This window comes from Nematolebias whitei, chromosome 22 (assembly GCF_014905685.2).
Source record: "Nematolebias whitei isolate Nwh7 chromosome 22, NemWhi1, whole genome shotgun sequence".
NCBI classification, from domain to species: domain Eukaryota; kingdom Metazoa; phylum Chordata; class Actinopteri; order Cyprinodontiformes; family Rivulidae; genus Nematolebias; species Nematolebias whitei.
Window position 1 is genome coordinate 24,305,940 of NC_056519.1, and position 24,167 is coordinate 24,330,106.

The 24,167-nt window shown below is 42.3% G+C and overlaps 2 protein-coding genes across 2 annotated transcripts in view; both read right to left on the reverse strand.

The window, feature by feature from the left end:
- The window catches only part of LOC119428279 (cysteine and glycine-rich protein 2), a gene marked incomplete at its 3' end in the record, with an annotated part of 103,718 nt that overhangs the window by 67,060 nt on the left and 12,491 nt on the right, over positions 1-24,167 (reverse strand).
- On the reverse strand, positions 835-19,978 carry LOC119428556 (cysteine and glycine-rich protein 2-like). Its single transcript, XM_037696239.1, has 4 exons — positions 19,902-19,978; positions 15,428-15,557; positions 12,615-12,708; positions 835-976 (listed from the first exon to the last, which is right to left on the reverse strand). The coding sequence occupies exons 1-4, from the start codon at positions 19,976-19,978 to the stop codon at positions 900-902; spliced, it is 378 nt and encodes a 125-aa protein (XP_037552167.1). The 3' UTR covers positions 835-899.

Here is a 24,167-nt window from a genome sequence, read left to right on the forward strand (position 1 = left end):
ATTTAACCATTTAGTGATTGACTCGGTTGCATGTGGAAGAACCATATACAGCCACCGCAGCCCGGCACCTCGTACTACTCGCCGCCTTGGATAACATTAGTCTCAAACACAGACACGGAGTATGGATTTTTAAATATGATCAAAGTTTCTGGTTGTCTGGAAAGATATTTGAAGCTATTTTCACACATTTCAGATGTTTGAGGTTCTTATTGGGGACGACTGAAAAATTCTGAGTTCTGCAGCGATTGTCTCATATCTCCGAGGACTAGTTGAAATAAAATACCGTTACACTTGTGTGCGTTATGTGTTTTACGGTTAATCCGGTAGAAGTGGACCCGTAGCCCCCTCGGGTACAATAATGAAAGAAGACGCAGGCAGCGGTGGAGTTCACTTCCTCCGGTTTAGTCTTGAATGATCTTTTTCTCAACTTTAATTTTGACGTTGGTTTATCCTGAGTAACACAAACATCACTTCCTACTTGAGTGGTCCTAATCGTTTATCATGACCTGGCTGCGTTTCATATCCGTAGCTCGCCTCTTGAATTTAAGACGCCTTTTGAAGTGTTTGAACTTTCAGAGTTCTCGACTCGAGGCTCGTTCTGGGCTCCATCGGTCCGCAGTAGTTCTTCCAGCAGCTCCCAGCTCAACATGTGACGTAAGAAAAAAATAAAGCACATGATCATCTCCAGTGCCTCTCTGCCCACCTTCAGACACCACTGGAACTCCGCTTCAGATGTAAACATACGGGCATGGTTCAGTTTTAATGGCTTTAATAATAAAATACAGTCAAATGTCGTCGCTTTGTGTTTATTTGTAACAAAAGCACTTCACGAAGATCTGAAACGAGAAACGAACGTTCCTGTCGAGGAGCGAGCCCATCGACGAGATCCTGCCGAGCCGTCACTGAGCGTGGACCAGAGCGCCGGCTCCTTGGCCGTAACCAAACCCTTTGGGGCCGAAGTTCTTGGCGTAACAAGCTGTAAGAGAAAAGCAAAACTATAAATCCTAATCTGGATTATACTACAATACGTTTGAAATAATGGAATGAGGTGATTTGCAAAACCTGAAATTATTTTAGCTATTCAGGTGCAAAAATATGTTTATCATTAATAACAGCCTTTTAAATATACAGGACAACCTTTGGGAATTAAAGAATCGTTCGGGACATGCTTTGGTAATTCATGAAGCGTTTGATAAGTACTCGAAGAACTCAAATTCCTGGAGGACTCGTAGATGATTTAAAATAAATCAGATCCTAACAATTCTCAATATGAGCTGTAAAAGACTGATGATCATAATACGTAAGGGTTTCTAGTGTTTCATGTAGTAGATACGACACGTTCAAAGATCCAGTTTTGAGGAAAAATGTTTAAGCTAAACTAAAACTGAAGCCTGGCCGTGCACGGTACTTTTGTTTTCGTGCTCCATAACTCATTTCTACAGGACTTCCATGTTTTCTTTCAAATCATACAGAAAAAAATAGTGTTGGACATCAAGTGTCAGTAGGAAAAATCTCCAAAAATCATCAAACTTCAACTGTGTTTGTATAAAACCAGTAAAAGGCATTAAAAATGCTGGTTCAGACACACAAGCCCAACTTTCTGTGACCAGTTTTAAGAGTGTTTCAAGACTGGAAGAGATGAAACTGCACTGACTGAGAAAGAAAAATGTATTTATTTATTCCCCTTCACCAGGCAAATCCCAGTGAGATCACAGATCTGTTTTGTGAGGGAGGCCTGGGCCCAAAATAAATTACACTCGAGGCCGGATTAACCATATGGGCAACTGCCCAGGGGCCCATGATCTCTAAGGGGCCCAAGGCAGTGAGGCCACAAGCAAAATATCTGGTTATCTCCTGCTTTACTTGGAGTCCTGCATTGCATTTGTGCAGCTCCACCTCCACCCAGCGCAGCTGCTGCACCCCGTTTTTTTTTTTTTCATCGGATCCTCGATGGCGCGACCTGTCAATCAACTCAGAAGGCGTGTCAGTAACTGACCAATCGACGACCTCAATTTGTCCCGAAGGTAAATGCCCCTTACCTGTTGACAAGCTCATCAGGTTTTTTTCTTGAGAAACATTGTTTTAATTAAAACAATAAGTTTTATCTGTTGTGAAATGATTTTAGCAGTTTTGCAGATTTTTAATCCACTTAATGAAGAATAGTACGACTTAAAATTGTTCATCAAACAGGAAGGAGGGATTATTATGTCTCCTCTTACTACAGTAAATGTGATACTTTGCTATAAGTATGACTATATGACATCAGAGAAAGCTGAGCTTCAGTTATCCACATAAAGTAAAATATCAGCATCAAAAGAATGAATGTTAAGTTTGAGATTAATCCAGTTTCTGATGTCTGACCAAACACTTTGTATTGACATGAAAAAAACATACTTGAGGGATTCATCTTGTGATTTACAAGACACACAAATCAACATCAAATTTAAATCTTTGCAGAAACATGGCTACAGGATATATCTTAATTATTATTTTAAAATTATTCTCCTTCACTTTAGGAGATTTAGTCCATTTGACAATATTAAAATGAGCAGAAATCATTATGGTTCTATGATTTATACTGGGAGGTTTCTTGAAGGAATCTTTGTTGTAATCAGTAAATCCTTTGTCACAAACATTCATTGATAATCTTATTGCATTTGAAGTCAACTAAGTTACAGATATTTAATTTTAATTTGGGCATCAAATTTGAGACCCTGTGTACATAATTTCACTCCACCACATGAGTTTTTTTTTTTTTTTTTTTTTTTTTTCAGTTTATTTATATAGCGCCAAATCACAACAAAGTTGTCTCAGGGCACTTTTACCCTGAAAGAGTGACCACTGGCCTGGAGATGAGGAAAAATCCCAAAAGGATGGCCCAGCACAGAAGATCAACATCATCAGGCCAGGACTCTGCGGTCTACACTCATCTCCAGGCCAGCGGTCACTCTTTCAGGGATGAAGATGTTCACATCCTGGACAGAGAGGAACGATGGTTTGAGGGAGGAGTAAAGGAGGCCATCTTTGTGAAAAGAAACCGTCCATCATTAAACAGGGGTGGAGGCCTCCGGGTTCAACTGTCCCCCTCTTACAATGCTGTGATTGCTAGTATCACTCAGCCCTCTATGAATAATAAACAGCCATCAGTGTGCTAATGATCCATTGTTAGACTGATGGTCCTTCTTGAGCATGTGATCAGCTGGTTTTGGTTGTCAGCAGCAAAACTGGTTGATCCACTCTGAGAAGGTGCTATTTAAGAGACTGAGCTGAATACAGCACCTCAGACTGAGGAAGTCTCTCGGATGAGAGACGAAACGTTTCTATATTTTTTTGCTTTGTTTTTTTTTTTTTTGAATGTCCAGAGGACCAGATTGAACTTTTTTGGATATCACAAAAGTTGTTGTACAATAAGTTTAATGCTCAAGAACAGGTTTCCAAAGTTGGGAGTTTAAAAAAATACCAGGTGTGTCGTGAAATGAACACCAGAAATCATATTAAAATTAAAACAAGTCCTGCTGGCATATTTTTTTTATTACTTTAATTTTTGTGTTGTCATTGGTGCCATTACTGCCTGAACGCTGACTCAGCATTCTGTTTCCCTGTTTTTTTCATTTCCCCCATGTTTTTTGCAGTCTAACATCTTCGGCATAGTTTATGGTAATTTAGCCATTCATGCTTCAAAACGTTCGGCTCGTTCAGGTGACGGGTGCTGTGACTTTTGGTTTTTGTAACTTTTATACTTTTAAAAATAATTATCTTATTTACAAATACATTCCCTACATAAACAGAGATTTATTCTTCTGTTGCTTTAAAAAGATTTTCTAAAATCAGCTTCAGCATTTTTGCTCATTTCCAGCTTAATCTTCCACTTTTTTTTGCTACTTTTAGCTTTAAGCTAGCGTTATTTTTACTTTATGCTTCTAGTTAGCTTTTTGAAACATCACGTCTCCAACAGAACTGTTGAGCTTTGTCAGCTAAGAGAACAACATCACAGCAGGGTTTCATGATGACACTGAGCAAACATCCATCAGCTGACGCCCGCGTGTCTTCACTTTAACTAAACATGAGAGGAAGCATTGTGAAGGTCTGATTACAGATGTTTCCAAACAGCTGCTAGCTGCATATGGGCTGATGTCATCCAGCCAAACACTTACAGTATCACCCTTATCTGCCGTGACAGACTGTGTTGATGTAAGAGCCACGTGGACTTGGATGTGATCACCTCAGATGACCTCATACTGGGAAAACAAGCAAGTGTCCTCAATAAGTTCAGACAAATAAAACAGCTAATTTTAACAGCTGATATGATTTATATGATCCGTCAGGTAAACAAACAGCTGGAAAACGAGTCAAAGATATCTGTAACAAACTCCAAGATCAAAAAGCTTTGGAAGAAAACATCTGTATGGAAAAGGCTAGAAATGCTAAAAACTGACAGAGCTCAAGTTAAACCTGAATGATCCAGTAAAAATCAGCGATCCGAATAAAATTGTGGTGCAGAAAAATTTTGCGTTGTTGACACAGATCCAGGACTTACAAGAAGGAATTGTCAAACCAAACGGTTTGAATGAAAAGACCAAGAAAATGCAGGGAACAAACCGACAACACAGCTTTGAATACAAAAATGGAGGTGTTGAGAATAAATATAGAAGCTGAAGATTAAATGATGTCGGAGCACCCAACAATGAAAACAGGAAAAAATGATTGCAATCTGAGAACAAGAAAAATATGCAGATCCTCGAGACACTTGGCACATGAAAATCCACCAAAATTTTGTAGATCCGTACAGGAGTCCTAAATAATGCTAACCAGAATTGGAGAACGCTTGCGCTGATGATTCCTAAAATGCTCAAAGACCACAACTTCTTGTCTGAGTTTAAAAGTTTTAATTTTATTAAGTAAGTGATTGGATTCATGAAGTTTCAACTAGTATCAGCATATCTGGAAATTTATCCTATGTTATCTAATACCAGCATGTCATAAAAGCAAATACAAAGAAGAAAGAGTATTTGTCCAAACACTCAAACTTGAGGAACTCCATGACTACGTGATGGAAATATATTATTATTGATCTCATCGATAATCAGCTTCCTCCCAGGCTTTGATCGAGGTGGCAGCTTCTGTTTCTCCTCCCCCGTTTTTTTCCTTCTTCCTGCTCTGCTCTCTGTCTGTCTGAAGCGCCTGGGTCTCATCTCCCGAACATAAATTAAGAAGATTATGGATTTGGTATCGTGGGCGTTCAACTCTATTGAAAAGATTTTTTCATCAAAGCGACAAGGTCCTGGGGAACCTGTGTGTCCAGCTGAGACTCACGCTGTGGGGTACGTCATGGATTTGTGGGGAATGTGGCAGATGATGTGCCTCTCAGTTCTGTCTCAGGAGGATGTTGAAGACGTTTACATATTTGGACTTATGATAGCAGGGACTGTGCTTTTTGGCATCGGCGGGGCTCTGTTTTATCGACTTTTGAAGAAGACATCGGGAGCAGTTTTGGCCATGGAAAAGCTTCCGAGTCAGTGTGAAGGTCTGGTCCTCGCTGTGGGAACTTTAAATCATCTGGTTTACAAGCTTAACCGTAAGATGGAGGCGATTGGGAATCGCAGACCACCTGCGGCTTCTGGGACTCGTCAGCGTGGTGGGTTCGACCTTGAAGGAGACTCATAGCATGGATCAGTGGAATGGAATCCCACAGTTAGGCATTTTCGGAACCAGAACGGCCAGATGGACTCTAGGCTGAGTACCCAAGGACAAAAGCTCCATCTATTCCCCCCCCCCCCCACCCCCACCCCCACCCCTGAGAACTTTCTGTGCAGGCTTATCAGAACTGCTGGCTGGAACAACATCTTCAGAAACTGTGGCTGATCTGAAATAACGTTCATGGACAAATCTCAACACCTTGATGTCAAATACAAATGTAATCATGTTTTAACTGTGCTGCTGGTAGAGTTTTTTGATGTCTCAAATCGTGTCCTGATAGACAAGATGTGAAAGATCTTTTTTTGTAATACCACCATCTACCCTCATGTTTCTCCCCCTTTTCCTATCTAAGATTATTATCTGATAAGGATAAAATGGCCGCGCTCTCCTGTAGTTGCAGCTTCGTGCACTCCGCCCATCTTTCGGACGACTGTACGTACATATTCGCGTTGTACCTCGGTGCAATTCCAATAAATTTTATTCTGATTCTGATTGTACAATTCAATGTTTATGTATTGCACAATATTATTTTCCTCAACACTTCATAATTCCTTAATTGACTCTGTGTCATTGTGAAACTGAACATTATGTCAAATGTGATAATGGTCATTCTGTGACCACCATCTATGTAGGTTGGAGCAATTTATGTAGATTGGCAGATGTTTGTCACCCTCCATATCATTTTTTTTCAATCTGTGGGACTATTTTAACAACTGATGTAAATTAGTAAGGTAGAGACAGCTCAGAGTAAAGAGGACAGACTAAAACTGTGATGTTTTGCTGTGATGTGCTGAACTTTACTTAGACCTGTCTAAAGCTTTCAACACTGTGGATCATGACATCTTGTGTCATAAGCTCTCAGAAATTGGTTTCTCAGACCACACTACTGGTTGATTCTCTAGTTATCTCTCAGATCGGAGGGAGGCAATGTGTTCAACATAATGGTACTTCTTCCAGCTATCTGTTAACAATGGTGTACCACAAGGTTCAGTCTTGGGATCCACCCTCTTCACAATCTATGTAAGTAATGTAGTATCATTCCTGATGCATCCTTGCATTTCTATGCTGATAACACAGTTGTTTATTGTTGAGCTAAAACAGTTGCTATAAAGTTTTTCAGCTTACACAGTCTGCTTTTGACATCATCCGGTCAGATTTGTTCCATCTCAAACTGGTGCTAAATGCTAATAAAAACAAAGGGGTCCCAGCTGGGGGTGTACACCGAACCGAGGTTCTTTTGTGGCACCGACCGAACTGCGCCGGTCGGTGTATGTATTGAAACGTCACTCTTCTTTCGGTGTCAAGTTTCGGTACTGGCTGTAACGTGTCACGTGGTTTCAGCACACAGGCAGGTAAAACACAGGCGTACGTGGTTACGCCCACAGACGGGGTTCACGTGTCTGTGTTGTTGTGTAAACTACTGTTGCACTGCGCATGTCATGTCCCAGCAGTCCTTCCTTTTATTTTATCTGACAATGGTGTCCCTTTTGAGTTTGTCGATTCTTACAAATCCTTGGCTATTTTGGTCGATTCACATCTCTCTTTTCAGAGTCAGAGTCAGAGTCAGAGTTTCTTTATTGTCATTCGCACCTCATGTGGTACATGTGGTGGAGCGAAATTATGTACACAAGGTCCCAGTTACATCCAACAATAAAATGTATAAGAAAAACAGTAATAACATCTAAGATATGAACTAAGAAAAACATCAACTAAATATACACTAAGCACTCATAACATAAAACATTGAACATCAGCACAAACATGAACATGAGTCTGTGAGCAGATGTGCACGCATGAACACATCAACATTGAAACAGATCAGCAGCAACATGAAACAGATCAGCAGCAACACTGAAACAGATCAGCAGCAACATGATATGGTTTTTCACAGTGATTATTCTAGTTAGAGATTCATGAGTCTAACAGCCTCAGGGTAGAAGCTGTTCCTCAGTCTAGTGGTTCTACACTTAATGCTCCTTAACCTCCTTCCTGAGGGGAGTGGGGCAAAAAGTGTGTGTGCTGGGTGAGTGGGGTCCTTCATGATGCAGGTGGCCCTCTTCCTGCATCTGGAGGTGTAGATGTCTGTGATGGTGGGGAGACTGATTCCAACAGATTTCTGTGCAGCCTTCACCACTCTCTGCAAAGCTTTTCTTTCTGCAGCTGTGCAGCCTCCATGCCACACATTGATGCTCGAGCACAGGATGCTCTCCACTGCACACCTGTAGAAGGAGGTGAGGACTGAGCTTCCCAGACCAGCTCGCCTCAGCCGTCTGAGGAAGTAGAGTCTCTGATGAGCTTTCTTGATCAGGCTGGTGGTGTTGTTGCTCCAGCTGAGGTTGTCATTCATGTGTACACCCAAGTACTTGTAGCTGGAGACCACTTCCACCGCAGATCCTCTTATGTTCAGGGGGGTGTAGGTGTTTTTGTTCCTTCTGAAGTCCACAATCATCTCCTTTGTCTTTTTCACATTGATGTGAAGGTTATTCTCTCTGCACCAGCTCTCCAGATGTTCCACCTCTTGCCTGTAGCTGGACTCATCATTGTTTGTGATGCATCCCACCACCGCTGTCTCATCTGCAAACTTTACAATGTGACAGCCTGGATGGGTAGCTGCACAATCATACGTGAGCAGAGTAAACAGGAGGGGGCTCAACACACATCCCTGAGGAGAGCCAGTGCTGAGGGTTATGGTGGAGGAGGAGAGGTTGTGGATCCTCACTAACTGTGGTCTGTTTGTTAAAATGTCTAGTACCTAGTTGCAGATGGAGGGGCTTAGTCCTAGTGTGGAAAGTTTGTCCATCAGGGTTTGGGGGATCATGGTGTTGAAGGCGGATGTGAAGTCCACAAAGAGCATACGGACGTAAGAGTTTTTCTGCTCCAGGTGGTTGAGCGCAGTGTGGACCACAGAGGAGATGGCATCCTCTGTTGATCGGTTCTCACGGTATGCATACAGATGAGGGTCCTCGTTGATGTTGATGGTTGTTTTGATGCGAGTCATGACCAGTTTTTCAAAGCATTTAGCGACTATCGGGGTGAGGGCCACTGGCCGATAGTCATTCAGACCAGTCACTGTAGAGCTTTTTGGGACTGGGATGATGGTGGGTGGCAGTCTTCAGGCAGGTGGGAACTGTCTCCAGGGTAAGTGAGGTGTTAAAGATGTCTGCCAGCACCTCACAGAGCTGATCAGCACATTCCTTCAACACTTTTCCGGGGATGTTGTCTGGGCCAGTTGCCTTGTGCAGATTAATCCTCCTGAAGGTACTCCTTACTTCTGCTGAGGTCACGCTGAGATGCTCTTCATCCGGTGGCGAGGTGAGTCTGGTGCTGGGTGGTCTGTTCGGGTCTTCAAAGCGTGCATAGAACTTGTTGAGGGCATCAGGCAGAGATGGGTCTTTGGGGCATTGTTCACTCCTTCCTTTATAATCTGTTATGCACTTAATGCCCCTCCACATGCTCCGAGGGTCTTGTGAGATGAATTGACCCTCGATCCTCTTTGCATATGTGCCCTTGGCCCTCTTAATACCAGCAACCAGCTCTTTTCTTGTCCTACTCAGCTCCTCTGAGTTTCCAGACCTGAAGGCAGTGTTCCTGGCTTCCAGCAGGGTACGCACCTCTGCATTCAGCCAAGGTTTTCTGTTTGGGTAGCTTTTAACATTTCTGATAGTGGAGACTGTGTCAGTACATGTACTAATGTAACCCAGAACTGAGGATGTGTATTGGTCAAGATCAAGCGAACCTCCATTTTCAGCAGCTTCCTTGAAAAGCCTCATTTTAAGCCTCATGTCGAAAACTTGGTAAAGAAAGTGAAAGTTAAACTGGGTTTCTTTTTCGGAAATAAATCCTGTCTAACTCTGAATGCTAGGAAACACCTTGTAACTGCAACTTTCCTTCCTTCCATTGACTACAGTGACATTATTTGCATGAACGCCCTTACAAGCACCCTGCAGATGTTGGATGCTGTCTATCATGGTGCAGTAAGATTCATAACTGGCTGCAACTATTGTATCCATCACAGCACCCTGTATTCACTGGTTAACTGGTCATCAATAACTTCACATAGACTCTCTCACTGCTACATTTTCATCTTTAAATCACTTTTTGGTCTGCTGCCTTCATACATCTCCTCCTTTCATGTCTCTGCGTGAGTGAGTGCAGCTACAGCGTGCGCTCTCAGGATATTATTGCATGCAATGTCCCCTCAGTGCAGACTGAACTAGGCAAAAGGGCCTTTATGATTGTCTATTGTTGTCTGTACCTTATATGTGTTCTTTGTTTAAAACAGGTCTCTTGTAAATGAGTCCTCATGACTCAATTCAAATTCAAAAATACTTTAATAATCCCAAAGGATTAATTGTTGTTGTAGCTCATCCTGGTTTCATTAGAGTTGTTATAGATGCAGATGGCTCTGGGCAGGAAGGATCTCTTTTAACAGTCCGTCCCACAGCAGATCCAAAGAAACTGGCAGCAGATGCCGATCCATCCACCCAGACCCAGCAGACCTCTCATTCCTCTTGGGCAGCAGGACTGCCTGAATGTCAGATAGAACTCCTCCCTGAGCGATGGTCATTTCTCCCAGTACCCTGTTGCACCCCTCGTCGCCTCAGACTTAACTGCAGGTGTCGAGGGACAATCTTGGTCCTCCCGCTGTCACAGGCAGTGTTTTCCGCTACCTCCAAGATCTTGGAAGTTAAGTATTAGAGCACTGCCACCAGGTAGATGGTAATGCATCCACAGCACCTCCTTTTCAACTCATTTGGGATTTGGGGCTGTAGTTGAGGTATTATTTGAGCTTTTGAGATGTTAATCAGCTGCTCTGTAGAAAACCACCTTGTTGTTATGGTTAGCACAGTGGCAGCTGGGGGAGTTTTCTTCAGGGAAGGATATAACTCCAAAATAGACACACACACACATATACAGTGCCTTGCGAAAGTATTCGGTCCCCTTGAACTTTTCAACCTTTTGCCACATTTTAGGCTTCAAACATAAAGATATAAAATTTTAATGTTTTGTGAAGAATCAACAACAAGTGGGACACAATCATGAAGTGGAATGAAATTTATTGGATGTGTCAAACTTTTTTAACAAATTAAAAACTGAAAAGTGGGGCGTGCAATATTATTGGGCCCCCTTGCGTTAATACTTTGTAGCGCCGTCTTTTGCTGCAGTTCCAGCTGCAAGTCTCTTGAGGTTTGTCTCTGTCAGTTTTGAACATGGAGAAACTGAAATTCTGCCCATTCTTCCTGCAAAACAGCTCGAGCTCAGTGAGGTTGGATGGAGAGCGTTTGTGAACAGCAGTCTTCAGCTCTTTCCACAGATTCTTGATTGGATTCAGGTCTGGACTTTGACTTGGCCATTCCAACACCTGGATATGTTTATTTGTGAACCATTCCATTGTAGATTTGTCTTTATGTTTTGGATCATTGTCTTGTTGGAAGATAAATCTCCGTCCCAGTCTCAGGTCTCTTGCAGACTCAAACAGGTTTTCTTCCAGAATGGTCCTGTATTTGGCCCCATCCATCTTCCCATCAATTCTGACCATCTTCCCTGTCCCTGCTGATGAAAAGCAGGCCCAAACCATGATGCTGCCACCACCATGTTTGACAGTGGGGATGGTGTGTTCAGGGTGATGAGCTGTTGCTTTTACGCCAAACATATCATTTTGCATTGTGGCCAAACAGTTTGATTTTGGTTTCATGTGACCAGAGCACCTTCTTCCACATGTTTGGTGTCTCCCAGGTGCTTGTGACAAACTTTAAACAACACTTTTTATGGATATGTTTGAGAAATGGCTTTCTTCTTGCCACTCTTCCATAAAGGCCAGATTTGTGCAGTGTACGACTGATTGTTGTCCTATGGACAGACTCTCCCACCTCAGCTGTAGATCTCTGCAGTTCATCCAGAGTGATCATGGGCCTCTTGGCTGCATCTCTGATCAGTCTTCTCCTTGTTCCAGATGAAAGTTTAGAGGGACGGCCGGGTCTTGGTAGATTTGCAGTGGTCTGATACTCCTTCCATTTCAATATGATTGCTTGCACAGTGCTCCTTGGTATGTTTAAAGCTTGGGAAATCTTTTTGTATCCAAATACGGCTTTAAACTTCTTCACAACAGTATCTCAGACCTGCTTGGTGTGTTCCTTGGTCTTCATGATGCTCTCTGCACTTTGAACAGAACCCTGAGACTATCACAGAGCAGGTGCATTTATACGGAGACTTGATTACACACAGGTGGATTCTATTTATCATCATCAGTCATTTGGGACAACAATGGATCATTCATAGATCCTCACTGAACTTCTGGAGTGAGTTTGCTGCACTGAAAGTAAAGGGGCCCAATAACATTGCACGCCCCACTTTTCAGTTTTTTATTTGTTCAAAAAGTTTGACACATCCAATAAATTTCATTCCACTTCACGATTGTGGCCCACTTGTTGTTGATTCTTCACAAAAATTTAAATTTTATATCTTTATGTATGAAGCCTGAAATGTGGCAAAAGTTTGAAAAGTTTAAGGGGACTGAATACTTTCGCAAGGCACTGTATATATATATATATATATAATCACCTTTTAGTTACTGCCTTGCTCATTTCTGTTTTGAGCTGTTTTTGCCAAGTCCAGTTTTTAGCTTGTCTTGCTAATTTTACCTTTTTTATACTGTTTTGCTAATAGTTCTTGGCTATAGTTTAGCATATTTTTAGCTTTTAGCAAAGGGTTTGCTAATTTTAGCTATTAGCTATTGTTTTCTGGCTTTTGTTTTGCTTGTCTTAACATTAACAGTTAACAGTTCTTTCTTTAACAAATAGTTTTTAACATCAGGTTTGCCTTATTTAGCTTTTAGCAATTGCTTTTTGGCTTTTGTTTAGCTTATTTTAACTTTAGCAATTATGTTAACAGTTCAGTCTTATTTAATTTAATTTCACCTTTGCAGTAGATTTCTCCATCTTTCTCGGTCTGAGTGGTCGACTCCAGGCTCCTCCCACATTTTGCACAGCGGAAACAGTTCTTATGCCACGGCTGAGAAAAGAAACGCAAAGATTTTCATGCTAATGCAGAAACTGATAGCAGTTTATTAAAAGGCAAAGGCAGAATTATACTTATGTGTTTTGTCTGTGTGCATGTGCTTGTCTGTCTGTTAGCAAAGTATTTCACAGACAACTAAACAGATTTTAATGAAAATTTCCAGAAAGTAATTACGGGTCGACATCTATAACTGATTAACTTTTGGACTCAACATAATTCAAGATGTGCGCCACAGCCAGTCGAGCTTAAAAAACACAAAAATTGCCATAACTCAGCCCGATTAATAGATATTGAATAAAAACTTGGGGTGGTAGTAGCTGAGAATCATTCACAACACAAAGTCCAAGTGCAAACAGATCCTGCAAGATCTCGCATGGGACCACATCCTGTTACTTTTAACGTCTGACTAAAATCACTGCAACTTCTTTCTTCCTCCCATCTGAAGCCGATCTGAACCCTGGCATGAAGCGGGCGACATGCATTCTGTCAGGGAACGTTACGTCTTTTGTTGTTTCTGACTTCATCATGTTAAAGCCACATATTTTCATATCGCACATTTTTAGGTCTGAGCAATGTTATGACCAAATGAAACATTTTGATTCATAACTGCTGATGTTTTTTGATCCAGTAAAACTTTGTTTCAAGTAACCCATAAGAAATCAATAAATAAAACTTTCCACCCGGCCTGGGACAGCTCTGAATGTCTTCATTACATCAAATTATAGGTTAGCGTTTCACCAGTAAGTGGCTCCTTCCCTTCTCAGCAGGATCAACCTCAACAGCTCTGCTTCTTCTGACATCATCTGCTATAAATCAGCTCATTAGTGAATCCACAAGCCGTCAGCTAAGATGTACACTCCACACTCATTTTAAATTAGAAAAACCCTCCCCTCTCTTTTGCAGACTTATTTTCTTTTTCACAAATGTGCCGAAACTCTGCGACCTTCTTCCTTTCCAGGAATACATCCTGCAGAATCCCACAGAAGTCAGAAGTATGAGTCCTGAGCTCTGATCTGCACGCTAACGTGCGAGCCGGCAGCTCTTATGGGGCTGCTTCAGTTGGAAACGTTGTGTTCTGTCATTTGCAGGGACCACACCAAACCTCCTGCATGTGGACCACGTGCATTTAGTCCAGTTCCACACATGTGGTTCCCGATGCACGCTGTGATCCTGGAGGATCTGACCAAACCAACACTTTCTGGGTAAGAGGGTGGATTTCACACTAAAACTATAATGATAGTTTATTAAAATGGGAATTATATGTTGATGAGTTATTTAAAGTTAGTCCATGTGGAATGATTACATTTAGTTGTTAGAAGGCCTGTCACGAGAACAAATTTTGCTGGGCGATTAATTGTCTCTGAAATTATTGCGATAAACGATAATATTTTTTTTTTATTTGACAATAATTAGTAATTATTGTCAAATTTAAGAAGAAATGTAAGTTTTCTTGTAGTATCTTTTTTACCACTGGATGGCAGTATAAGATTGTTTGAACTGAAGGATGGATAGTGAGGGAGCAAGCAGCGTGTCTCTTTAAGAAAAATGGGAGGGAGGCCCCTTGACGTGACATGGGCTGTCTCTTCCTGTTTTTCTGTTTTCAAAATGGCGGACGCTCGGTGTGGTTTGAGCTCTTTAGCATAGCATTTTTCACACAACGCTTTTAATAAAAAAATCAGTAAACAAGTTCTCTGCTTCTTTCTGCAGAGAAAAACAACTTTTTACACTAAGGCACGGGTTTCAACCGTGCATTTTGGAGCTTCGACAAGACGGAGGTTTTTCCCCGAGGTCGGCCGGTTAGCTTAGCTCGTAGCTTAGCTCCTCAACTTAGTTGCTTTTAACGATACAAAAACGCGATTTGGGACAGGTAACGGATCCAGTGTCTTCAGAAAGAGAGAGACGTGAAGAAACGATAAAGCCGATAAATGAAAAGGACGTTGATAATTTTCATTTATCATGCGATTAATTGATTTACTGTTTATCGCGACAGCCCTAGTTGTTAATGTAAATATGAAAACAAACTACGAGGTGCAAGAACATGTTACATTTTCCCCTCTTCAGGGGTCACCACAGCGAGTCATCCTCCTCCATCTCACTCTGTCTCACTCCAACTACCTCCATGTCCTCTCATCCATACATCTCCTCTTTGTCTTTTAGAAGCAAGAATGTTGGGTCTGTTGTGAAAAAGTGGACTGAATATTTCACAGCTAGGTCTTCAGGGGTGTACTAGCTGAAAAACTTCTCCATATAAACGATGCCACAACTTTAGAAACCATTAGTCTGATGCTTTCAGCCTAAAGCAAGACAATTTAAAAACTATTCAAACAACATGTAGGTTTCCTTTCACTTCATGCACAGCTGAATCTAACATCGTCTGGAGACCCTTTAACACATTAACACAATAAACATCAAAAAACACAGTTTCAGGTTCACAAGTTTTCAGTCAGAAATCATCATCATTGCTCAAAAAAGTGAGGCAGGTTTAACTTTGAAGACAACATTCATCCTTCAACCAACAGCCATAGCAGCCATTCTGAATGAGCTGAACATTTTGTTGTATGAGTGGCTAAAATAGCACAAAGTATGTTAAAGTAGTTAGATTGTCAAAAAAACTTTCAGAAAACTTAAAAACAGATGGTGTAGTTGCTGGTTCATAAAATGATTAGTTTAACCAGATATTGTGATTAAAGTAGGCTCTGGATCAAGTCCTCACCTTGCCCGCCCCCATGATTTTCTCAGCTGCGTACACAGAGTCTCCACAACGAGCACATTTCTCCGTCCCTCCAAACTTCTGGGCAAACCTGGACGGGTTGGGGTTGGTGGTGGGTCTGTGGGTCTGGGTCCTTGAAGGGACAAACAAAGAAAGAGGTGACAAAATCTATTTCTCTGTATTTTTGACCGTCTATCCTTCATTTAAGGCAGACACGATTCCCAGTCTTTGCTGATGAAATATATCCACACAGCATAATACTCCTACCACCATGCTTCACTGAAAGAATGATGTTCTCAGAACTAGAATGCCCCTGGAGAAACTTTGACAGGGACTGCCACGTGGTGGCCATTTTAAAATTTTGATTTTACAGCACTGTGTTGGGGTTCGCTCTCAGCTACCAACACACAAAATTTCTGCTCAATATGGCAACAAAAAAAAAAAATCAAAGATTTATAGTATTCTTTCTTATAAGCTATGGTGGCCATCTTGGATTTTCGATTTGGATTCAGTGTGTGATAGGGAACATTCTCAGCTATAACTTCACCAAATTTCAGCTCCATATGCGTAAAAATAGCTGAGTTAAATACATTTAAATGTAGCTTTGGTGGCCATCTTTGATTTTTTATTTGAATTCAGTATTTATAATAATAATTAAAAAAACAACAATAATACTTTATTTATTGTTAAACAATATTGGCATATAACAATAACAATGTTGGCGTATTGTTTTTGTACTACTAGTACTTAGTGTGTTCTTAGTTCATACCTTAGATCTTATAACTGTTTTTCTTTACATCCTTCTTTTGTTGGATGTAACTGGGACCCTGGGTACACAGTTTTGTTCCACCTCATGTACCACATGTGGTGCGAATGACAATAAAGAACCTTAACCTTAACTTAAAGACCTTTAAAACAACCACAGCTGCAATAAAGTGCTGTATGCAAGAGTTTTAAAACTGGACAGTGAAGGGGCTTGTCTGATGGGAAGAGGGAGATCGTTCCAAAGTCTTGGAGAGAAAACTCTGTCTCCTCTGAGCCTCCGTTTGGAGCTCGGCACCTCCAGGAGCAGGAGAGTATGGGTGAAGCAGCTCAGAGAGGTAGGATGGGGCAAAACCATTAAACTTTTAAAACAAATAAAAGAATCTTCAAATGAACAGGCAGCCAGTGGAGTGAAGCCAGAGGGGGGGGGGGTGATGTGCTCCCTCTTTTGAACTCCAGTTAGAAGCTGAGCAGCACCGTTCTGGACCAACTGGAGACGTCTGAGGGAGGACTGGCTGACTCCAAGGTAAAGAGCGTTGCAGTAATCCAGCGGAGATGTGATGAAGCCATGGATTACTGTTTCCAGTTTCTATTGTGAGGATGGCCTTTACCTTAGCCAGATGTCTGAGGTGATACAAACTGGCCTATGGTGGGCACAGCCCTCAGCTACCACTACACAAATTTCAGCTTAATATCTCTAAAAATGGCTGATTTATAGTTTGAATCAATGAGAAAATTTGTCTTTGTTTGCAAATTACGTTGCCATGCTAACTCAAAATGCCAATAAAAGCAATAGCACACATCATGGTTCCAAGCCGGTCCTTTTGACGTAACATTTGTGGGGGACACGTTGTGATTTCAATTCAAATTCAATTCAATTCAAAAATATGTTATTAATCCCAAAGGGGAATAAACTGTTGTTGTAGCTCATCATTCTGGTTTCATTAGAGTTGTTATAGATGCTGATGGCTGTGGGCAGGAAGAATCTCTTGTAGTAGTCCGTCCCACAGTGGATCTGAAGAAACTGGTTGCAGATGCTGTCCACCCAAACCCAACAGACCTCTCGTCCTCTTGGGCAGCAGGACTGCTTGAATGCCGGGCAGAACTCCTCCCCGAGCGATGGCCATTTCTCCCAGCAGCCTGCCGAGCTCCTCGTCGCTGTAGAATTAACTGCCGGTCCCGGGGGATGATCTTGGTCCTCCCACTGTCAAGAACTGCGTTTCCCGCTACCTCCAAGATCTCGGTGGTCAGGCACTCGAGCACTGTCTCCAGGTAGAGGGGAATGCATCCACATCACCTCCTTTTCAACTCATTTGGGATCTGGGGCTGTATTTGAGGTAATATTTGAGCTATGAGATGTTAGTCGGCAGCTCCCAGTTTTGAAAACCACCTTGTTTCCATAGTTACGCATCAAAACAAATGTCCATAAGTCAAAAAGGTTTCAGTAAAAATCCTTACAGCTGCACAACATCCAATACCAGAGGAAGTAATCATCTGAAAAAAGCGATTTATATCCAGAAAAACAGAGGAATTAAAGTTTTCAAAAGGACAATCTCAAAATGAACGTAGAGCTACTCCAACATGTAGCCACCCTGAGCGGCGCAATTCTAGAGCAGCAGTTCAGGCCACATTAAAGTTGAAGGAAGAGCAGGACCCTCTTCAGGTGGATAATAACAGGTGGCTGCCTTACTAGGCAGTCCGCAATGGTCTCAACACCCAGACATCATTCATTCAACCTTTATTTATACAGGTTAGTCTCATTGAGCCTCGAGGACTCATTTATAAGAGAGATCTGTGAATCATGATGCCCTTGATGGCCAAAAACACATTCTTTAGTCTCTTTAGATCACAGATTTTCGCCCACATATAGAATTACATGTTATGTTCTGTCTGGAACAGATCCCTTTTGTAAATTGAGTCGCTATGAGACTAGCCTGTAAAAATAAAGGTTGAATGAAGAAAAACAGACTTTTGTCCACATGTAGAAGAAATTGCAAGAAATGTTTTTCTTTGTGAGCTGGTTGAAGCAGATGGCCGCTCATCCTGAGCCTGGTTCTGCTGGAGGTTTATTCTTGTTAAAAGTGAGTTTTTTCCTTTCCACTGTCTCCTTTGTGCTTGCTCAGGATGGGAGACTGCGACAAAGTGAAGATTCAACACAATCTGCTGCTTCCTTAGATAGAGAACTTTTATTAATCAGCATTTTTAACGTATGTGAATGTTTCTGTTCAGTGCCCTGAGACGACTTCTGTTGTGACTTGGTGCTGTATAAATAAACTGAATTGAATTGAAAGTATAAACAGAAAGGAAGAAAACTAACATTTACAGTAATGCTATCTACAGAACAGAAATTAGTAATGAATGGTGCTTACCAGAGATTCAAATTAATCTTTAAATCTGTCTGTTTAAAAGGTAAATGATATGTAATATAAATGGACTAAACCCGTCTCCTTATGTTGGCGATCTCGGTCACTGGTGGGACACTTAGCAGCCCACCCTGGAACAGTGTTTATTGGTGTCTGACTGAATGAAGTCCTTTGTTGAGGAGGACAGAGAGCCTGGTGAGCAAGATTCTTCGAGTTACATAACAAACTCTTTCATAACTACAATCACCTGATGGTCTGGGAGGGATAAACACTCTCTGAACTTTTCCATGTTTTGTCACATTACAATCACAAAATTCATTATATTTTCTTAGAATTTTTGTGATGGAACAGAAAGTAGCAGATAATTGTGAAGTAGAAGGAAAGTGATACGCTGTTTTCAAATTATTTTACAAAAATAAAAATTGCGGTGGTGGTGCTCATTTATCCTCTTTAATACCCTGAACTAAATTCCAGAGCACTTACCTATCATCTAATTCCTAAATAGAGTTCACATGTGTGTAATGTAATCTCAGTTTAAATCCGGCTGTTCTGTGAAGGCCTAAGAGGTTGCAGAACATGAGTGATCAACAGCATCATGAAGACCAACGAACATACCAGCATGGTCAGGAATAAAAAGTTGTTCAAGTTTAAAGCAGAGTTAGGCTATAAAACAATATCTCAAGCTTTTAGCATCTCATGGAGCGCTGATCAATTCATCACCTGACAAGCGGTATGTCGATGTCCCTCGTTGGTCAGATGGGTCAGGTGGCAGGGGAAGATGCCAGACAGACCCGGTAGACCCAAACACGTAGTGAGGGTTTGGTGGGAATGCCTGGCAGAAGAACTCATCAGAAAGATCTTCAACTCACACCTCCAGGAGAGCTTTAACCACATCCCAGCTGAGACAGGGGACACTGAGTCCGAGTGGGCCATGTTGCGTGCCTCAGTTATCAAGGTAGCTGCCTTGAGCTGTGGTTGCAAGGTTGGCGGTGCTTCTCGAAGTGGCCATTCTTGAGCTCAGTGGTGGACACCCCAGGTTAGGTAGGCTGTCAAGCTGAAGAAGAATTCCTATCGGGAACTGTTGGCTAGTGGGACTCCGGAGGTAGCTGAGGAGTACCGGAGGGCCAAATGGTCTGCAGCCTTGGCTGTTGCTGAGGCAAAAGCTCGGATGTGGGAGGAGTTCGGTAAGACCCTGGATAGACTCTTGGTCAGCTCTGAGGAGATTCTGGCAAACCATCAGGCGGCCAAGGAGGGGAAAGCAGCTCTTTGCTAACACTGTGTTCAGTGAAGGTGAGGTGCTGTTGACCTCAACCAGTGATGTCATCGGGAGGTGGAAGGAATACTTCTTGGACCTTCTCAATCCCACCAGCACATCTACGATGGAGGAAGCTGGGTTGGGGGACTCCAGGGTTGGTCTGTCCATAACCATGGCTGAAGTCGCCGAGGTAGTTAAAAAGCTCCACGGCGGCGGGGCTCTGGGAGTAGATGAGATTTGCCCTGATTTCCTTAAGGCTCTGGATGTTGTGGGGCTGTCTTGGTTGATACGCCTTTGCAATATCGCATTGACAATGGAGGCAGTGCCACAGGAGGCAGTGCCACTGGATTGGCAGACTGGGGTGGTGGTTCCCCTCTTCAAAAAGTGGGGCCTGGAGGATGTGCTCCAATTATAGGGGCATCACTCTCCTCAGCCTCCTTGGTAAGGTCTATTCAGGGGTACTGGAGAAGCGAGTCCGATCGTTGGTTGAATTTCAGATCCAAGAGGAGCAATGGGAGTTCCGTCCTAGCCGTGGAACACTGTAACAGATCTTTACCCTCACTAGGGTCCTCGGGGGTCATAGGAGTTTGCCCATCCAGTCTATATGTGTTTTGTAGACTTGGAGAAGGCATTCGACCATGTTCTTCGAGGTCCACTGTGGGGGTTGTTCCATGAGTATGGGATTGGGAGCCACTTGTTACGGGCTGTTCAGACCTAAACAAGCGGTGCGAGAGTTTGGTTCGCATTGCTGGCAGTAAGTCGGACCCCTTCAGGGTGGGAGTTGGACTCCGCCAGGGCTGCCTGTTGTCCCGATTCTGTTCATAACTTTTATGGACAGAATTTCTCGGTGCAGCCAGTGGGCAGAGGGAGTCCGGTTCAGTGGCCTCAGGATTCCATCTCTGCTCTTTGCAGATGATGTGGTCCTTTTGGCATCATGGTTCCAAGATCTTCAGCTCTCCCTGGAATGGTTCGCAACCGAGTGTGAAGCGGCTTGGATGAGAATCAGCCCCTCCAAATCTGAGGCCATGGTCCTCAACCGGAAAAGGGTGGATTGCTCTCTTTAGGTCGAGGTTCTGCCTCAAGTGGAGGAGTTCAAGTACCTCGGGTTTTGTCCACGAGTGAGGGAAGAATGGAGCTTGAGATTGACAGACGGATTGGTGCAGCATCTGCAGTATTGCGGACTCTGTACCAGTCTGTTGTGGTGAAGAGGGAGCTGAGCTGTAATGCAAAGCGCTCTGTTTACTGGTCAGTCTATGTTCCTACCCTCACTTATGGCCACGAACTCTGGGTAGTGACTGAAAAAATGAGATTGTGGATACAGGTGGTTGAAATGTGTTTCCTCTACAGGGTAGCTGGACTCTCCCTTAGCGATAGGGTGAGAAGTTCAGTTATCCAGAGAGACTCAAGAGTAGAACTGCTGCTCCTCCACATGGAGAGGAGCCAGTTGAGGTGGTTCGAGCATCTGGTAAGGATGCTTCCTGGGTACCTCCCTAGGGAGGTGCTTTAGGCATGTCCGAGTGAGAGGAGACCCCGGGGAAAACCCAGAACACGCTGGAGAGACTACGTCTTTCGGTTGGCCTGGGAACACCTTGGAGTCCTCACAGAAGAGCTGGAAGAGGTGGCTGTGAAAAGTGATGTCTGGACCTCCCTGCTGAAGATGCTGCCCCGAAACCTGAGTCCAGAACAAGTGGAAGATGATGGATGTATGGATGGATGTTTTCATTTTTGGGTCGGTTAGCATCGAGATGACTGGACTTGTTGCCAAACAGCTGCTAAGCTCCACATTTATGTTTTATTTACTTAAAAGTGAGCTAGTTTTGATTAGGTTATTTATACACAAATATGAGAATGACTCAAATCTGCCTGTATAGTTTAGTGTTCAATTCAAAGTAGACGTGCACATCACACTTCTGTTGGGGCTTTTCTTTGTCATAACAGGTAAAAATGAAAATACGAACTTATGAAACTTTATAAGCTGTGTTGTGTTTTGCGTCTTCAGACGACGAGAGAAAAAAATGGCTCCTTAGATAGTAAAGCTTGTTTAGATAAACAGATGGAGACATGATATGCCTGCCTTCGACAGGCGTAAAGAATGTTTAATATATCATGCATCACTGAAGCTGGAATTTCAGCGAAAAGTGGTTTTACTAAATGTTCACTTATGGGGTGAACACAAATGCATGATACAGCTTTTAGCTTTTTGTTTGTACAAAAAAAAGGAAGAAAAAGAAAAACATGTTTCCTTCCACTTCTGAGAGACTAATATCACGGAGGCGTGTGTCCCGCTCCAGGGCCTCTGCTGCAGACTTGGATTGTTTCTGCTCAGCGAGCCAAGTGGGATTTGATGAGGCAACAGACCGTTGGCTCGTTTTTCCACTCAAAGCTTTTGTGGTTCAGTTAGTGGAAAAAAATGACAAAATGCATGAAGAGGACACAAGCTATACATTTGCTGAAGTATTACAAGAATAATGCTCTGGACTTTAATGAAGACATTCACACAAATAAAGATTGTTTAAAGTAATACAGATCCAGGGCCACTTTTCCTGTTACAGTTTTAGACTTTCTTATGATGAGACCTGAGAGAGCTGGAGTTCTTTTGTCACCCATGAACCTTCAAATAACACTGGAAGATGTCACCCTCAGAGTTTGAGTTGTGAATGACTCTCAGCTGCGACCACAGCTAAAGTTAGTTCAATTTATGAAAATTCAACTAAGTTATAGCCATTTTTGTGTTGGCTAATGTCGATTAGCTGAGGCAACTATCTTCAATTTGTTGGACTCTGGAAGCTAATCATTTGTAGAGTTTCATCCAGTGGTTACAGTCTCAAAGTGTAATAAAAGTCCATTCAGTTGTTTGTTAGATATTTTGCTAACAGACAGACTGAGCTGATTCAAACAGTTAATCCTAAAGTTTTAAGCAAAGACCTCTTGCAATAAGTTGCACTTGTAATGTGTGTTGTAAATGACTCTCAGCTACAACCAAAGTAATGTTGGCACAAAATCCATAAAAGTGACTGGATTATAACAAGTCTTATGTTTCCCAAGGTGTGTTGGCTGTGGCGGCCATCTTAAACTGAATTATTATTAGAAAGTTCCTGGAGAAACTTTGACGGGGACTTCCACATCAAAGTCGTTTTAAAATTTTGATTTGACAGTACTAAAAGTTGGGGTTCGCTCGCAGCTACCACCTTTCAGCTCAATGTGGCAAAAAAAAAAAATCAATGACTTATAGTATTTTTTTCTTATAAGCGCTGGTGGCCATCTTGGAGTTTTGACTTGTGTTCAGTATGTGACGGGGAACATTCTCAGCTATAACCACACCAAATTTCAGCTCTATATGTGTAAAAACAGCTGAGTTAAAGCCATTTAAATGTAGCTTTGGTAACCATATTGAATATTTTATTACAAACCGGATTCCAAAAAGTTGGGACACTAAACAAATTGTGAATAAAAACTGAATGCAATGATGTGGAGATGGCAAATGTCAATATTTTATTCGTAATATAACAGATGACAGATCAAAAGTTTAATCTGAGTAAATGTAACATTTTAGAGGAAAATTATGTTGATTCAAAATTTCACAATGTCAACAAATCCCAAAAAAGTTGGGACAAGTAGCAATAAGTGGCTGGAAAAAGGAAATTGAGCATATAACGAACACCTGGAAGACCAATTAACACTAATTAGGTCAATTGACAACATGATTGGGAATAAAAAGAACTTCTAAGAGTGTCAGTGTCTCTCAGAAGCCAAGATGGTAAGAGGATCACCAATTCCACCATTGTTGCACAGAAAGATAGTGCAACAATACTAGAATGGTGTTACCCAGCGTAAAATAGCAAAGACTTTTAAGTTATCATCATCAGCCGTGCATAACATCATCAAAAGATTCAGAGAATCTGGAACAGTCGCTGTGCGTAAGGGTCAAGGCCGTAAAACTCTACTGGATGCTCGTGATCTCCGGGCCCTTAAACGTCACTGCACCTCAAACAGGAATGCCACTGTCAAGGAAATAACAGAATGGGCTCAGGAATACTTCCAGAAAGCATTGTCAGTGAACACAATCCACCGTGCCATCCGCCGTTGCCAGCTGAAACTCTACAGTGCAAAGAGGAAGCCATTTCTAAGCAAGCTCCACAAGCTCAGACGTTTGCAGTGGGCCAGGGGTCATTTAAAATGGAGTGTGGCAAAATGGAAGACTTCAGTGGTCAGATGAGTCACGATTTGAAGTTCTTTATGGAACACTGGGACGCCATGTCGTCCGGACCAGAGAGGACAAGGATAGCCCAAGTTGTTATCAACGCTCCGTTCAGAAGCCTGCATCACTGATGGTATGGGGTTGCATGAGCGCTTGTGGCATGGG

Coding starts and splice junctions, on each gene's coding strand:
- LOC119428556 (XM_037696239.1), bottom strand. CDS start 19,978: ATGGTTATGGACAGACCAACCCTGGAGTCCCCCAACCCAGCTTCCTCC. Junction 12,709..15,427: donor AAATCATGGGGGCGGGCAAG/GTGAGGACTTGA, acceptor TTCTTTTCTCAG/CCGTGGCATAAGAACTGTTT. Junction 977..12,614: donor TGGAGAAATCTACTGCAAAG/GTGAAATTAAAT, acceptor TTTCTCTTACAG/CTTGTTACGCCAAGAACTTC.